Source organism: Rhopalosiphum padi, chromosome 1 (genome assembly GCF_020882245.1).
Source record: "Rhopalosiphum padi isolate XX-2018 chromosome 1, ASM2088224v1, whole genome shotgun sequence".
NCBI classification, from domain to species: Eukaryota; Metazoa; Arthropoda; class Insecta; order Hemiptera; family Aphididae; genus Rhopalosiphum; species Rhopalosiphum padi.
Window position 1 is genome coordinate 91,282,468 of NC_083597.1, and position 18,868 is coordinate 91,301,335.

General features: G+C 26.7%; 2 protein-coding genes across 4 annotated transcripts in view; both read left to right on the plus strand.

Annotated features, from left to right (window-relative positions):
* Positions 1-7,717, plus strand: part of LOC132924017 (uncharacterized) — a 153,643-nt gene extending 145,926 nt beyond the window's left edge. For all 3 annotated transcript variants that reach the window (XM_060988084.1, XM_060988091.1, XM_060988077.1), the window contains exons 6-7: positions 3,147-3,253; positions 3,617-7,717. In XM_060988084.1, the coding sequence (XP_060844067.1) occupies positions 3,147-3,253; positions 3,617-3,742 (233 nt within the window). In that variant the 3' untranslated portion in view covers positions 3,743-7,717. The remainder of the gene's footprint in view (positions 1-3,146; positions 3,254-3,616) is intronic.
* A 6,975-nt stretch (positions 7,718-14,692) lies between these two features.
* The window catches only part of LOC132917196 (uncharacterized), a 40,443-nt gene continuing 36,267 nt past the window's right edge, over positions 14,693-18,868 (plus strand). The window contains exon 1 of the mRNA XM_060977814.1: positions 14,693-15,211. Coding sequence (XP_060833797.1) covers positions 14,923-15,211 — 289 coding nt within the window. The 5' untranslated portion in view covers positions 14,693-14,922. The remainder of the gene's footprint in view (positions 15,212-18,868) is intronic.

Genomic DNA, 18,868 nt, shown 5'->3' on the forward strand with positions numbered 1-18,868 from the left:
AAATCGATCTGTTTCCATATAGCAAGTTCTATATTTCCAATCTCCCTAAATGTCGTAATCTTATGTAATGCTTGTGATTCATTTATATTTCAGCCGCAACGTTTTGGCTAATTAAAAATATTTGTACTTCCCCGATTGTCAAAAACCAATTTGAATATTATAAGATTTAGTTGTAAAATTGTTTATGCGTTAAGAAAACAATAAAACTTTTTACTTTTAATTTTTAAAAACTTATCATTTCCTTTTTTTTCACAAAATTATTCAAAGATATTATTAATTATTTGTATAATATCTTTCAATTTTTATATTTTGAACTTTACTAACTAAAGAATAACGACCTAGGTATGTCACGTACAGCAGCGGCACGTATTTAAAAAAAAATATAATGCTTAAGAAGTATGATATTACCTTATTTATTCATAAAAATTAGGAGTCTCTGCCTCTAAAGATTAGTGCTATAGAAATAGAATATTTTTTTAGCTAAGAGAATTATATTTTGATAATTAACCTAAAAGTTAAAACCTCATCTCTCCAAATGCACATCTGTACCATTGATGCCACTTTTAGAATATCTTTATTCGTTACATGCATTTATTTTAGAGGTAGTAAAGCCCTAGTGGAAGGGTCATTTATAGTTTAAACAAATTAAAAATAGACTAAAATCAACCTAACCACAAGATAAATGTATTATTTTTTTGTAATTCAGGTTTAAACTAATTCCTGGTTAAGTCCCTTTACTGTAGGACAGACTCTACAATTTCCATTCCTGCCTGTTTTATTCGTGTCCTTTTATATGAAACTTAAATTTTTTTATCGAACAGATTGCATACATAAATTTGTTCTTTTTAAAACCGGACTAAAATAATTTTACTAAAAACGATAGTATCATAAATAGGAAACGTTCTAGTTTCAGATACATAGGTGATTCCATAACTATAGTAGTGTTGATAAAATACCAGCGTATTAGCATACTTTAATAGATTGTTCCATTTATATTTTCTTTTCGTTCAAATTAATTAATTTTCAATGTACTAAATCAATTAATATAGTTAACATTAATAATAAATAACTATAGATGATCAGTTTTGATTCTTAAATGCTAAATATATTGCTTTTTTATATTATTTAAAAGCTAAATAAATATACTCGTACATAGGTCATTTTTCCTTTGGATTTTTTATGTATTACTTACAACCGTCAAAACGAAAAATAAAAGTTTTCAGCTCCTATGAAACCATGCCATTTTACTCATTGTTATCTACTGCGTTTTCTGTTAGTCCCATGGCATTTTATAATAAATCCACTAAAATATAGAAATCTAAAATACTACCAGTGTATAAGCCTATCAAAAAATGTGTACAGCCCTCATAATATAGAGCTCAAACTCAAACATTTATATTTTCGTATAATTTATGTGTAATAAATTCGAACGACACGAAATACCACAGCTGACTGCTCTCCGATATATATATTTCAAAACACAATTATTATCATGTTAAAAATCACACTAATAATGCACGCGAAACAATGTAACAATACTTGAAATGTCACATAATTGAATGCGGGGTTGTAATTGAGTTTCATAAAACAATCCATTTGAAAATGACGAACAATAGTGAACGAATTCAATAGGTATATTTTTTTTTTTTTGTTTTGTTTTCCATTCGATTAATATAAAACCGCGTTGGCCTTTTAGTATAATATGACCATCGGGGTGCTAAAATAATAATACATATGTGTTACAGAATATTATAATGTGCCTTTAACATGTGAGTATCAGGTAACGATTCGCTTAATCATGACTCAGAAATGAAAATATTCAATAATTGACTTTTCATAATATCACTTAATAGTTAATTATTTTTTAGCTAAAATATTACGACTTTTGAAGCCTATAATTAAGAATATATCCCAACTATTTTATTCTTTGAGATACCAAGTTTAAAAATATTCTATACGTATATGTATAAATCAATCATAATTGTAATTTACATTTAACCTACTCTATTTTCTATTTTTATTTTTTATAATATAATATTAAATAGAACTTAATATTATTTAAAATGTATTTAAAGAGAAATTATTCTTCTATTTAGTTAAATTATTATTATTGAAAAATGAAAATATTCTATCCTTAAAATGGTTTAAGTATTGATACATTAAAAATGTACCTATGATTGACGATAATATTTTATGTGTTATGATAACTGAAAATAAATCCTTTGACCGTAATTTAACATCTATAAATTATATTGTGTATATCTTATAAACATAATAATGTTGAGGTATTTTAACACAATTGCACTATAGTAGACCCCAATCTATGACCTTTCATTATTTAAACATATTGTGCTTGAGTATTAAAAATAAATAATATAATGCTTAAAATAATATTAAAATAATTTTTTAAATAAAAACTACTAAAATATATATATACATATTTTTTTTGTACTTATACTATTGGTGTTGATATAGTTTAAAAGAGTACAATAAATTTTTTTTCTCTTTAAAAAGTTATATAACATAATTAACTACAATCTGCAATATATTAACATAGACCTTACTATAATATAAGATCTACACTATGTTCTATCTGAAATTCACTAAAAAGGTGCTATACACAGATATTTTCCAAAGTAAAAATAATAAACGATGATTATTTTATTTTCATTTGACCGTAAATGTAAATATTATATTTTATTGGTTTAAAATAAAACCCAAGTTATAATAATAATATAACTTAATTAACTATTGGATCACGGTTTTCTTTATTAATTACTCAAACTGATTGCAAAATAAATAATATTTATAACAATGAATAATTTTATATTTTTAAATTTTAACTACTGTTATGAAATACTTTTTAGAATTTAGTAATTATAATTCAAAATATATTAAAATATACTATTGAATTTGAATTTTATTTTGTAAATTGATTTACAAATAAACTTTCTAATAGCAACTATAAGAACTATAAGGTTAATTGCATAATAATATATCATCATATTAAACTAAATCTGTACTCTAATTATTATTATTAATAATAAATAGTAAATATTATCTACCACTTGAAAGTAATTTAATAATTAATCACTCAAATTAATGAAATGTATGATACTATGATTATTAATTATTCGTATTTGCAGACATGACGACAGCTCAAATTGAAGCAGAGAATACACAAATGACAAACGACCTTTACCGATTGTTAAAGAAATACACTGGTCTAAGAAATCTTATAAGAGAACTGAAGGTATAAATATTACATAATAATGTTCATATTTATAATTTTCGAAAATGTATATAATATGTACTTTCCTATCAAATTCTTAAGTATACCTTTAATTGCATGAAATTAGTTTACGGAATTAATCAACCTATTGAGGCTATTCTGATTTCTGAAAATACATCTAAAAAACGTTATGTCATTCAATTCCACTTGTTAATTAATTTTACATATTTTACAAAACTGTTATCTCAGTGGCTATAAATATTATTTACCGAAGCCGTTTGTATCGATTATCATCTCTGAATGCACACATACGCCATTCTCAGTTACCGCAATTGTGAAATTTTGTTACTTGGCGTCTAACTTGGTTGATTTATTTTGCTACAGGTAGAATATGTCAACTCAAAAGTGTACCCGATATTTCCACGTTACAATATACTGAAAGACTTAATAAAGGACATCATGCATCATCAGGAATACATGGAAGTCTGCCACGAAGTCGATGCTGTATAAACGAGGGACGAAGAAGGACGACGCACAAATTTTTTATACGCACACATATAAATTAAATATAAAAATGAATATATACACGGCATTTATTTAAATTTATGACCGACGAACAAAATAAAATCGGAGTGTTGTGTGCTAGTGTATAATATATTTTTGTGTGTAAATAAGTGTGTAGTATATTTGTGTGAGTATGAGTGTGAGTGTGCGCGCGCGCGTGTGTGTGTGTGTGTGCGTGTACAAATGAATGTGTGTATGAATGAATGTGTGTATAAATGCGTGTGTATGTATGTGTATGTATGATTATGTGTATGTGTGTGCGTGTGCATGTGTTTTTTATCTGAATCGTGCCAAGCTACATTTTATTTCAACATTTTTCCTGCGTACATTTCGTCATTTGAATAATGTGTTTCCACAAAATTTGAAGATACCTATGGGTATCATCACATTTGCTTTTATCGCATTTTACCATTATCGACGGAAAAAATTCGATGTCTCATTTTCGTTTTTTTCCCGAGGAGAAAACCCAATTTTATGACGTTTTTCAATATTTCCCTTTTTGTCACTGCTATATTCCATTCTATTCATCAACCGATATCCGAATAATATTATGACGTTACTAATACTACTGTGTATAAGTCGATTTAAAATAATATACTTTTAATGACGACTAATTATTTATACGCCATATTATATAATATTTAATCATGTAATTATAATATATTTAATTAATTTAAAATTGATAAAAATAATTGAATTTTTTGAAAAAAAAAACTTAAGTCTGTTATATACAATCGTGTATACCATGTAAACTCGGCAGCGTTTCGTGGTGTAATCATAATATATTATAAGGAATATTTTTTTTTTTTTTGGAAAACGAAAAAACGCTTAATCATAAATCATAATATTATTATATAATAATATATACCTACCTACTATTATAATACTATTGTGATCTTCCGTGCCCTATTGGACGTTTTGATTTTATACGCATAAATTATACTGTTATTGATAATGATTCAACGACAAGGAGACGTGAACCTACCGGCTTGTTATTATTAGAGGCTTCACCGCGTCCCTTGTAAATATTGTAAAAAGAAAATCACGTTCGCCTTTTTCAATGCAAAACCCGTACGCCAATCGTGTGGTATGCATGTAATTGTTACAAATTTCTAGTGACTCTAATAGTATTCGAGTGTAGTTAATAACGCAATCAGATTAATGAGGGGTGTTCGAAAGTCGCCACAAACTCATCGATAACAATGTTTCTTCCGGCGGACACGTCGACGGTACGATTTTATTTAACTGGATCGTCGGGAGCAGCGTAGTAGGCCACTAAACTTGCACCAAAAACCGTTGCGAACCGTGCTCGTTATATTTATATAGTGACCGCAGTCAAATTAAATACGATTTGTTAAACATACGTTCGATACACTATATGCTTTTATGCTGTAGTAGTGAATTCTTTTTTTTTCTTTCTCTAGTTCGTTTTATATCAGTAATATTATGCATGAGCCATTTAAACTATTATAAATATCACTAAAACAAATTTCACCGGAACATTAAAAAATAAAAGAACTAACAAACATAAAAAACGCATTAGAGAAACTGCTAAAACTTAAATAAACAACTACTTTAAAAAATATAAGTATCCTCGTTTTGTAAATTTACTTCCTCTATATTTTATTCATTTGATTTACAACGAAAATATAATTGCATTATTTTAATAGAAAATGATTGATATAAAATTAAACATTCTATAATCAGATATCATCCTATTTTACAAATACAGTATTATATAATATATAAATTGTATACATACGTTAAGTGACACATAATGATACTCATATTAGTTGTTGTTTATATCAAATACAATTGTATAACCAAATTTAAATTTAAAAAGCTCAATTTTTCTTTTTTCCCACTAAAAATAACTCCTTATTTTGTGAAAATTTAAACATGATCAGAAATTGAATAAATATTATACACATGCGCATATACAAGCCGTGGGAACTCTGTCCTACATTTTGGTGATCTCTGTTTGAAATAAATTAAAAAAGAGATTCACTATAATATGTGGTTAAACTTAAGAATGTGTAATATTATTTAATTATTTACCTATTTTTATTAACATTGGAAAAATTACACATCAATAGATATTGCATGTACTTATTTAATATAAAATTCAACATTCCAACTCGTATGACATTAAGCAGCAGCTACGTGAAGCCTCTTCCGACTTATCTACAATAAATTTTATATTGTTTTATTATCATTATCAACCCCTGGTAATATTAAGGTTCATGGGCCATGTTTTTAAAACAAATAATATTGAAGAAATATTGTTATCGACCTTAAAAAACATATCGTTTTTCTTTTTAATGTTAAAAAAAAAAAATTTCAAACGTAATAAAACCCTACACATACCACCACGTTGTTCTATTCGGCGTAATTCCAAAAGAAAAAAAAATAACAATAATAATTTGTTTCAAAATAATAAACTATTATGTTATAATATAGTGAGTTTTTACACGAATTTTTTTTAATATTTATTATTATATTATTTACTGAACACGATTGTTATTGTTGATTATATTAATAATATGAAATTATGCTTAACTTCGGAAATGTACTCGTATGTCGTATTTGTCATTTGGTACGTAATATAATAACTAAACTTGTAGTACTATAATATATAATAAGTAAATAAACTGTAAACGTGGTGATATTTTTTTACGTTTAAGTAAGAAAATCCCACTTAGTAATTTTTTTGTTTTATTTCGGTTGTGCATATATAGAATATAACATAGTTTAGTATTAATCTAGTCGAATAATCTTGTTTAACACGTAATTAGTTTTTTAGCATAACATTGTTATCTGCTCGAACTATTGATCATTGTTGTTTATATTGTTAAGTTTTCTTAATTTATATTACCATACGTCTAGTAATAATAATAATAATAACTTATAAATTATAATACTAACAAATATAAATATAATACTTATAAATGATAATACTTATTATAGTGATTCAATTAAACTGATATATATTATTATAGAGTAAATATTCAATATAAATACTATTAATATGGAACTGTAGGAGTTATAGGTACAATTTGGTTATTTTTTTCGTTTTTGTTTCGGACCAAATTATTGTATAACCTTAACCATCGTCTTTTTTGTTTTAATCAAGACAATAACTTCGAACGACACTAGCCGAATACATTATACAATCAATTGATCTAATCGTATACATGTTAAAATGAGTACGATCGAAAAAAAATGACGTCACTTAAATAAAAAAAAAATACATAATAATAACAAGAGCTTCTTTTACATAGTTTATGCATATTTCCGAGATTGAAATTATATGCTTTTGTGGTTTCTTACTTTTCAATGTTTATTTTGAACAGATTCTCACATATATTTTAAAATGGCGTCATTTATTGGTTATACATACCAATTTTACTTATTTCCAATAATGGTTGAACCATTTTCCTTTTAAAACAATATAACATTTAACATACCTACTATTGAAATAAACATAATATATTATTTTACTACTATAAAATATAAATAATAAATTTTAACAATTAGGTGCCTTTTTAGTACGCTCGTTACACAGTGTTTTTTCTATTTAAATAATGAGCTTAGTAACGTGTAAATAAGCTTTATAAGCTAATAAACTTTACAGGAACATTAATAAGTATTCATTTTTATTAAATAAATTATGCTATTATGAAATTTAATAAATTTGTCGTCTTCATCGCGCGCTAATAATTGATTTTTATGTTCTAACATACCTAAACCAAATATAAAATACTTGCCAATGTACTTAAAATTTTCTATTTATATCTGAAATGGAAACGATTGTAAGTTAGTAAAAACAAAGATTATTAACAAATAACCATGTTGGTTTACATGTTTATATTAATAATGTAATATTTATCTGATAAAATATAAAATCAATGTTAATCAGTATTTTTAGTCTGTCTCTTTTATCCTTGTTCTTATTGTGATTTTTTGGCGATTTGCTAATATTATTATATTTTACGTTTAATATTATTATCATAATATATTATAAATGTATGTATACATATATTATATAGGTATATATAAATAATATATATATATATATATATATATATATATATATATATAACTAATGCATATTTTAAAATAATAAATAACATTTGAGTTTTATACATTTACCCAAAATAAATTAACGCTGTTGATAATACAAAGTTGTTGATTTTATTTATTCATTATAATTGTATGTACCATATTATACAATATACCTATGTGTTATCTTATTCTTAATTTCTCATATTCAACATTTAGGTTAATATACAAATAATTTAAATACCATGTAGGTGCCCCATGCAATGCAATTTAAAATATTATAAGAACACATTGTAAAATGTTTAATTAACAATCATTAGTCATTAACCTTTCTTATACAGCAATTATTGAGAATTCTATAGAGCAAAGATAAATATTTAATATTTCAAATTATTGTTCTATCGTTTATATTATATACATGAACATACTTTGAACAATACACAACTATCAATGTCTCGTTTTTTGTCTTTGTTAATAACTTTTTCACAAATAAATATTTTAGAAATACGATTTATGAAAAATTTTTACTGCATAAAAGACTAGTAAAGTGTTTATTATTAGTTTATTTTACTTTTTTAAAAACCTAAAGTAAATTAGACAATTATTGTACGCAATTGTAAAATTAAATTTCTAATTTTTTTTTTTCAGTGATCTTGTAAGTTGATAATTAAGTAATATTATAAATGTTAACAAACAGTGGGAAAAGTAGGCGTATTTTAATATGTCTGGTATATGATAAGTATTAAATAAAGATTTATAAAAATTGTTTTTAAACGTAAAATTGTGTAGGTATTATTAAAGTAATATTAAACTTTTTTTTAAAATAAACATTTATCTACCTACATAGCTATCATTCTTCCATTAATGATATACATTTCCTATTTAGCAATGTATTTAAATATATTATATTACAAACCAACGTCATAATCTAAACCAGTCATACAAAACCTGCAGCCCGACAATTTTTTTTATGTGGCCCATACACATTTGATATCTTTGAATTTATGCAAAAATGTAAATTTCAAAAAAAAAAAAAATGTCTCAATATGAAAAAAACACACTAATTTGAAATAAATATTTAATTGTTTTATAAAAAATTATCAAATGTTATAATTTATAAATTTATTTTAATTTATTTTTTTCGAATCTCCCCCTTCCCATTCATTATTACTCGTTGTGCACGTAATATTTTAAAATATTTTATGTGGCTCAAACAAAAAATAGGTTGAGTGTGGCTGGTCATACTCTATAAAACACATAATAATGTCATCCGTCGTATTTAATTATACTATAAAGTAATTATTTTCGTTAACATCGAGTACCTACCTAAAAACAATAAATTATATATAAACATCTAATTTAAAAAATTCAGTATCAAGTGTTCAATATTATTACGTAATGTTATAGACATTTTATGAAATATAATTTTTTTTTAGAAAATGATGAATATTTTCTGGTACCCCTGATCATGTCACAATATTTTGTTTCCAAACAATGATTTCTAAATTAACAGCTGTATATTGTACATCTATACGTAACCTATATTTGTATAATTTATTTACATTTTTGTAACGACCATTTTTTTTAAAAACGTTCTCTGATAAAAATAATTCAACATAAATTAACTTTTAAATTAGTTTATAATCTTTATTTACCTCTATGACATTTATTTTGTACACCTAATAACAAAATATAATATGTATGAAAATATGAAATTATGGAAGTTTAAAGTATTTAGATATATCATTAAATACTAATTCTATAGTTTTTACCTATTTGAAATTATTCCATTTTTAATGTATGTCTATATGATAGCTTATAAGTTATAGATAATGTGCATGACAAATAAATTTGACCATCCATGTAATGATTCATATTATTTAAAAATTTGTCCACACCGTATACAAACCTTTTTGTAGTTTTGTACTATTATATTAATAATTGCACAAATTATATTATAGGTACACATCATCGTTTGCATGCGACAGAGATTGCTGATCATCGAACGCCATCGTGTTACTTTAGCGTTGATGTAAATTAACAAATAACTATCAACGACATCATAATATGCACTTTTGTATTATTACAAAACTACTGTAGTCCGAACCGTTAATCTTCGTTCAATACCGTGTTATAAGTCGAAGGTAATTATCACACAGTTCGAGGTTGTCGCAAATGCGATTATTACACGACAGATATAATACTACGATGCACAATTTAGTGGTCCACAAGAATACTCGACATAGTCGACATGTTTGAGAACGAATTATATTCTCTCTGCTATATGAACCGCCATCTATATACTATTATATGTATCTCGTGGTTTTTATTTTTAATAGTTATTTCTCTATAACATGGTGTTTATCGTAATTTAAATGTTTCTACATTTTTGAAATTATGTTTAAATTGTTTTCAAATAATTAAAAAATGTATTTTGTACATAGGTAGGTAATTACAATGTATGTAATTTAATTGTATTTGTCGTTAAGAAATTATAAAATAAACGCGAAAATAAAGCGTAAAAAATTAATTTCAACTTCTAATCCACAGAAATATAAATAATTATAAACAATAATGAAATATGTAAAATTAATTAATTAATTTTAGGTCACAAATATTATAACTACACTAACCAAATAAAATCATATAAAACAGCAATAAATTTATAAACTAAAAACTAGGAAAGTCTGTAACAATAATCTAATTTTATATACTGAAATTTCAAAGTAACAAAAGTGATGGTCATTTATTGTTACCTATTCACGAAATTAAATTATACTACAATATAGATATGTACAACACTGTAATAAATAATAATGTATAATACACATATATGATATCCTTACATTTAGGTACATATATGCATTACCTTCGACATTAATTAAATTTGCGTATAACAATATCAATGCTAGAAATCAGAAAATTATTAATGTTGGGGACATGGAACGGAACCAACAATTCTCTTGTGTGCTCGTGATAGAGAAAAGGGTTATAAAATTTTGATTGGATTCTCTAGCCATGAATGTCTAGTCACGCCTATAAAACCAATACATTCATCACTCCGCTCAGAATCTAAAAGGTTAATAAGTTTTATAGTCTTTTATGTATATATATATATATATAATATATATACACATTTCTACTCAAACGTCTATATAATCGAAAATCGAATTAAATTTAAATCAAATTCTATTCTGTAATATAGTGAACCTCTATGTCTACGAATGGCGCTATTTTTTCCGTAAAAACTAAATGATCTAAGATTAAAAGTTAATTACCTATGTCATTATAAAAAATATATAAATATACATTTATAAAAAGTTGTAATTTATTATAATAATGAAATATGTGTTTTCAAAATAAAATGTCACCACTTGAAAAAAATAAGTTCAAAATAACTTATGTATACTCGTACTTTGGTTATAACTACAAGAACACAACATTGGAAATTAATTATTGAAATTATTAAAAGCTGTTATAAAGCTTGTATATCATAATAAAAAAAAACATTTAAACAATATAATATTAAGTTTGATGTACATTATAATATCTCATATTCTTATGTTACACAATTTTTGGTTAACAGCTTGAACACAGTACAATAATTGTGAGCTATTCCAATATAAATGTATACTAAATAATTTATTATAAGGGTATTTTCAATTGATCTTAATACATTACATTTATTTTCATTTAAGGATGATATTATATTAAAGGTTGTATTATGATAACGGAAGTTTTCAATTAAAATTATGATACAAAATATTCTATTTTTATAAAATATTTACCGTATTTTTTCAACTTCATTTAATTTTAAGATATACTGGTTTTAATAATTTTTTTTTATTATATATAATATACTACAATTATATAATAATATTATTAAGTTTTAAAAATTAGGATTCATAAATGTTTAAATCAAATAAATTGTTTAAAAAATACTTATTAGTTGTTAATGATTACTCATTAACTAATACAAATTATTTGGATTGGTTTTTGAAAATAAACAAATACTTTCAAAGTCTGATGTATATATTAGTTTATAGTTTACACAAATACACAATGCAACTAATAATTATTCTTATTAAGCTCACTTAAAAAAAATCACATAAATTATAAATCATTTATGAAATAATATTTAAACATTACGATTACAATATTGGTAAATAAAAAATATTACGAGTATATTAAAACTTCTAAATCACTTGTATAAAAATATATTGTAGTTAAGTACCTACTAAATAAATATCAGTACTCGAATAATTATTCATAAACATTTACAATTTAGGCTAATACAATGTTTGGGTATTATACGTTTCAGTTATATAAACAAAAAAAAAAAACAAAAAAATGAGTGGATATGCACCATGTGATACAATATTTGGGTACTGGACACTCGACTTGCTTCACTACTTTTATTGACATAAACCTGCCTCTCTATTTAAAATCAAATAATTTAAAATTTAAAAACTACGGTAAAGTATCAAATTCAAAAAATAGAGTTTGGTTAACAATAATATATTTAAGATGTTTTTAATTTTTTTTAATTTTTCTAAAACAAATGTTTTTGAGATTTGTTTATTACATTATATTAGTCTAAAATCTAAATGTACCTACATATAAGTATTTTTTAAAGTAGAGAATTATTTATAATACAAAATGAAAAAAAACCAAAACTGTTTTAATCATTCAATAATATTATTCAGACTAAATTCTAATCAATTTATATCGTCAACCTGTTACACACTAAATTACAAATCACGACTTAAAAATTATATTTAAAATAATAAGTCAAAATTACTATAATATAATTAGAAATTGCTTTGACATATATATATAATAATTATTAATTAATGTTTTTTTTTTTTCAAAAACTACACTTTTTTATACTATATCATTTATCGTATGTTATTTGGTTTCAATTTATACATGAATAACATTTAAATTTAGTGATCGATCATGTTGGATAATCAAAAAAAAACATTTTTTAAATTTTTTATGATAAGCATGTAAGTGAATATAATTTACTTATTTTCTAAATTTCTCTCCAAAAAAATATTACTTACCCAATATTCAAAAAGCAAAACAGTATTTTGATTTTATTTTTACATAATAATAATAAACATACATAAGGGTACTATACAACCATTATGTTTCTCTCTCTACTCGAACCTAAAAATCTTGTACCAAACAATGAAATTGTTGAATCAACAATATTCAGTTCTAAAGATACGGTGAAAAAGTACTTACCAATCATTAAAGCAAAATATGTGGGAGAAATAGAGATGATAAACAATCTAATGAGCGATAGCCATGTATGTTTTTTACTGAACTGAAACGTATACTAATGCAATTTAAATGTATTCTTTTTTTTGTAGGTATAATTATTTTTTTTAAACATACATCATATATTTGTTAGGAGTTTAGAACACAACAAAGTAAAAGTGTAATACTATTATAGTAAAGTATTTCACGTGGAAACAGAAAAAAAGGTATTCGAAATCAATCATACTTGATATTTAGCATTTAACGTGTAATACATTAATAGTAATTATTTTGCAGATTAATCAAAACATTTCACTATAATTACTAAAAGTTATTATTTATTATTATTAATCAATTGTTTTGTTTTATTATAATTTATTTTCAATATTCAATTGTATACTCATTCTCATTCAGCATTTAGGAATGAATAAAAAATTAATTGTTTTTAACTGCGTACACATCGTTTGACGTCCAGTTAGTTTCGTTAGGTATAATATTAATATTAATGGTGCTCGATGGAGAATATGCTGCAAAGTGCAAATACAATATCCTGACCAGTGACCGAGAACTGTGAGGAACATAATACGGTACGTAATAAGTAATAACTAATAAGTAATAACTATAATGCGTTAACCTATAGTTTTGTAATGATAATATTACGATAGCCGACGTCAATAAAAGTTATTCATTACAACACGATTCATATTTCATACGTAGGTACCTTTGATGTACCTGCCTACCTATTTTAAGCGCTCGCGTTCATAATAATATTTCAAATCGTTTGGGCAATAATTAAGCCAAAAAAGGGAAATATTTTAAAACCATCGAAATACGAATGAGTATATACAATATTATCATACCAAGCACTTTCATAGGTACTACCAAATAGGTAAAGTACCTATGTCCTATAACCTAACCTGTATAGTTCAAATGTCATAATATTATTATTATTGATATTTATATTTATATATGTACCTAATATTCTTTGTAGTGGATTAGATCATTTTTTTTTTAAGACTAACATTATTATCGAATTCGATGATGGTTTTTGAATTCGGTAGTGGAGATGTTGGCCGTAAAAGGTCGTGGTGATGGTAAAGACATATGCGAAAATAACGTGGAAATCCTTGGTAAGGAATCTATATAGTATACTCAGTTTCAGTATGAACTCTCCTAAAAATCAAAAAAATCTTAATTTTTAGTTTTTTACATAGATATTCAATTTTAGTATTGTGTTTTTCGATTGATTTTTTAATTGTTCATCGTGAGGATGTAGCATATCTCACATAAGACACGACATTTACATGCAACTATGATAAAAAATTAAATAATATACGTACGTATTTAACGTAGGTGTGTTACGTATAGGTAGGTAGTTTATTGTTTTTAAAGGTGTACAACAACAAACTGCGATTTTTATTATTATTATTACCTATAATACCTAACAATACCGGCTCGGCTCTGTTGGCTAACCTGCCGGTCCGTTTGAACCGTCTCGCCGCTACCGCCGCCGCCGCCGCCGCCGCCGCCGCCGATTTTCAAAACGAGTAAAAACGACAACACCGGTGTAGTACGAGCACGCCGCCGGTCGGCACGGCGACAGCGGTTCAGTAATCAGCCGGCCACCGAACGTCGTGGACGTGTTTTGTGTGTGTCATCGTTCGCGTTCATATAATATCGTGTGTCCGCGTGTGTTGCGCGCGTGCGATGAAGTCTTGTGAGACGTCGGCCACAGGAGTAGCCGTCAGCCAACTTGTCCGGTGACCGATCGCGGCCGTTACGCGTTACGTTTCCGCGCCATGCCGTTCGTACAACGTGCCGTCGGCCCGGTACACCTGAGCCGGGTGAAGCTGCACGACGAACACGGCGTGCCCACTATCCGGGACCGCGAGCTGGACGCCGTCACCAATTGCGCACTGAGCAATGCACTTCGGCAGATGGCCTCGGTGGCCGCACTCGCCGACGAGGTGTTCCGCGAGCTTCGAGACCAACTCACCGACGTGGCCACCAGATCGGCGAGCCTCAAGCGTCGCGTCCAAGCCCTCGGCCAATTGGTCGACAACGCCGATCCCAAAGCCGTCACAGTCCGTAAGTCCACAAATTCGTATATACAACGTTTAAAAAACATAGCAATGAAGGCACAAACTTAAGAGGGGTGTTGGGGGGTCATTTCCCCCCCCCCAAATAAAAATCTAGATTTCCTTTGCGAAAATATGTTTCTATAAAATATTAAGGATACCTTTAGTACTTATATCAACAGGTAGTATGTAATTTCGGAAAATAATTATTAGTACAACTCCCTCAAAAAAAAAAAAAAATCATGTGTATGCTACTGATCTATTATAGGACAATACTGTCGTCTGTAAGACAGACATGAATTTTAATATCATGTTACTGGTTGATCAGATGGTATATTATTATTTTTTTAAAACGATACTTATACCAAATTTATACCTGGTTATTGAACCCCGTGAGTATCCGGTATTAGTAAGTATCTGAAATGTCTTATTTACGTATAATTGGTGTTTATACGCTATATTTATCGTGTCGGATGAAAAACAAAATTTGTAAATGCGTATAAACGAGCTCAAGGGACAGACTTAAACGAATATGATATACATATATATATACAAAATATACGCATTATACATAGACGCTAGTCTGTTGAAGTGTTGACTCTATTCGGTTTTTTTTTTTTTTTTTTTATTATTAATAACCTTTTGAATTGACAATAATAATATCGTACGACGCACTTTTATTATATATATGGTTTTGGCGGGAACAAACTGGGATTGTTGAGAGTATAGAACCATAATACCAAGCACGTTTTGAAGAGGAGATATGACCCAAAATCCTACCCTTCGATTTATTTAATTTTTTTTCTTTTTGTTTCATCAACGTGCGGTCTACAGCATATAGTAACACCACTCACATATGTTTCAAAATCCGGTCCCTACAACATAAGAGCATATTTTGGGGTTCACACGCCGAATGGCGTGAAACTACTTGGGCCGAAACGCGTGTGTTTATAATATAATTTTTATTGATTCTCCATAGTGGATGGTTCGTGCCATCCTTATTTTTTATTCGTTTTGCTTTTTAACAATCATCACGTATTGTTAAATAAATTATAAAAACAACTGAATGAATGTCGAAAGTTAATTAATGGTTAAGTAGATAAGTCCGCACGTAATAGCGCCGATAACTAATAGGTATTACAGGTCGGTTAAAAAGTATTTTACTGATGATACCTATATCAGTTATAATTACTAATTACAAACAAATATATACATGTTGGAACATTATATTATATATACTATATATGCATACTATTTAATTATACAGGTAGCATCAGGAATATATTAAATTATTAAAGAGTACGTTATCAGGTGCAAATGTGCAATTCATGAACAATAACGAACCTTCAAAGGTTGTTAGTAAATATGAGTATTAAATATAACGTACTTTTTTAAAAACATAAAACACTGTTAAGACATTACGTTTTAAATATCGGAAATAATAAAAGATTTCAAGTCAAAAATTGCTGTAAAAACATTCGTTCTGTATACTAATAAATTATACTATATATTATTATATAGGTACATGTGGCTTTATATTTCCTTTTCGGCGGTGTTAAAAATAAGGCGCCTCCTAAAAATTACCTAAGAAAACTTTTATCAATCAATTAACACGTACTCTTAGTTTTCCGTTATACAACAATAATAATTGTGTTATCCGTATAACTGCTGCGCATGATAATAATATGATATGTAAACTGGTTTCAGAGCTGGATATAACAGTTGAAAATTCAAATACTTGCCATATTGTTGTATACATATGTACTAAATGTATATTATAATATATTATATTATATTATTATTATATGCTGCTTGTATACTCTACATGAAAGCACACGGTCTGACGGTTATATTTCCGACCTTATTTTATTATTATTATTATTATTTTATTATTTTCGACTACAGGTTTATGCCAACCAGCAATGTGCAGCAGTGCAGCTGGTGTCGGTTATTAAAAACAGCAGGGCTGTATTATATAAAAACGGGGTTCACTAAAAAAAAAAAAAAAAATAAACCGGATCTATGTACTGGCATCGTATTGTAGGGACTAGGGAGTAACAAACACCCTTTGAATTCGGAGACTCTTAACGGACAAAACGGACCGGATGGATGACCGTTTAAATGAATTTATAATTAGTTGAATCTGGAACAGTCTCCGCCATCAGATTTTACATTTACGAATATAAATAATTGCACACTCACAAATTTCAGTAGGTCACGCGCGCGTATCGTGCTGATATTGTATTGCATTTACGTTCTATGCCGCGTGCAATATTTACATCAAATAAGCGTCTTGTAGACATGATATACATGTAAAATACGAAAAAAAATCATTAAAGAACTAATGAGTACATGGTTCAGTGCAATTTTGAATTATATCCTTTATAACGGTTTACAATAGTTGTATATATATATACATATATATATATTATTGCATTATAGATATTCAGTTTAAACGTGATATAATATTATGTACCTAAGGCCGATTTAGGGCATAAGTGACCCAAAACCTACTAAGACAGTAACAATTAGATCCATAACAAGGGCAGCATTTTCTAAGATAGGTTCTCAACTATAAATTTAATTCTGTCCATATGTAAAGAATTACTAACATCAGCCTTGCAACTGTTTTATTATTATAACTCTTATATTGTTATATAGTACTATTAAATATTAATATATAATACATTATTAAATGGTTGTTGTATACGTAGATGATACTTATGATGTTTCAACTTTCGACCAAAAAATTAATGCTCATAAAAATTAATTTCGATATTTAAGCACAAGTTGTTTAGTTGTTGTTTGTCACTTATTGCCAGTCATACCTTGTCAAAATTACCAAGAAGCGTATTTAATGAACTTTCGAAATGCAAATTCATAAAATCACATAGAAGTATGTGTTATTAATCTGTTATTCAATATTTTAAATTATTCGCCTCCGTAATTATTGGACATAATGTACGGGTAATTACATTATCTTTAACTGCAAATTTACCTGTATTATAATACATAATAGGTATCTTTTGTTTTGAAAACTTAAACATTTGTTTGTTAATGCTAAATTTAAATAGCAATTATTGTGCACTTATAACTTAGTACTTACTAATAATCAATAGGTATTATTTAAAAACTATATTCATTGTTTCTATGGAACATTTTTTTTTACCTTTAAACACTTTAAAATAACTATACTTTTAACGAAATAAATATAATTTTTAATGAAAATATTGTAAAAATAATGGTATAAAATATATTAAAAAAAACTTCAACGCTACGACACAGATACCTATAAATCTATTAATTTAATGATGTACTAATTTATTTGGGGTCTAAAAGCATATACTCACAAAAAGTATGTTTTCTATGCCTTGACAGAGGTAGATAATAAATTGATATGTGACGTCCTCTTAAGTGCATAAGGCATAACATATCACTGTGTACCATAGTTTATTTTTAATAAATTGTCTTCATATGTTTATATAGTTATCTGTTTATCAGAAATTTGTAAGTTCAATGATTTATGTAGCCTAACGTAGGCCGTTAAACTAATGTAAAACCAAAACCAAACAATGACGCCAGTGGGGTAGGAATGTAAGCTGACAGTAGTTTTCGACTTTTAATCTTAACGAGATTATAGCTGTATATAATATAACTATTGTCTACG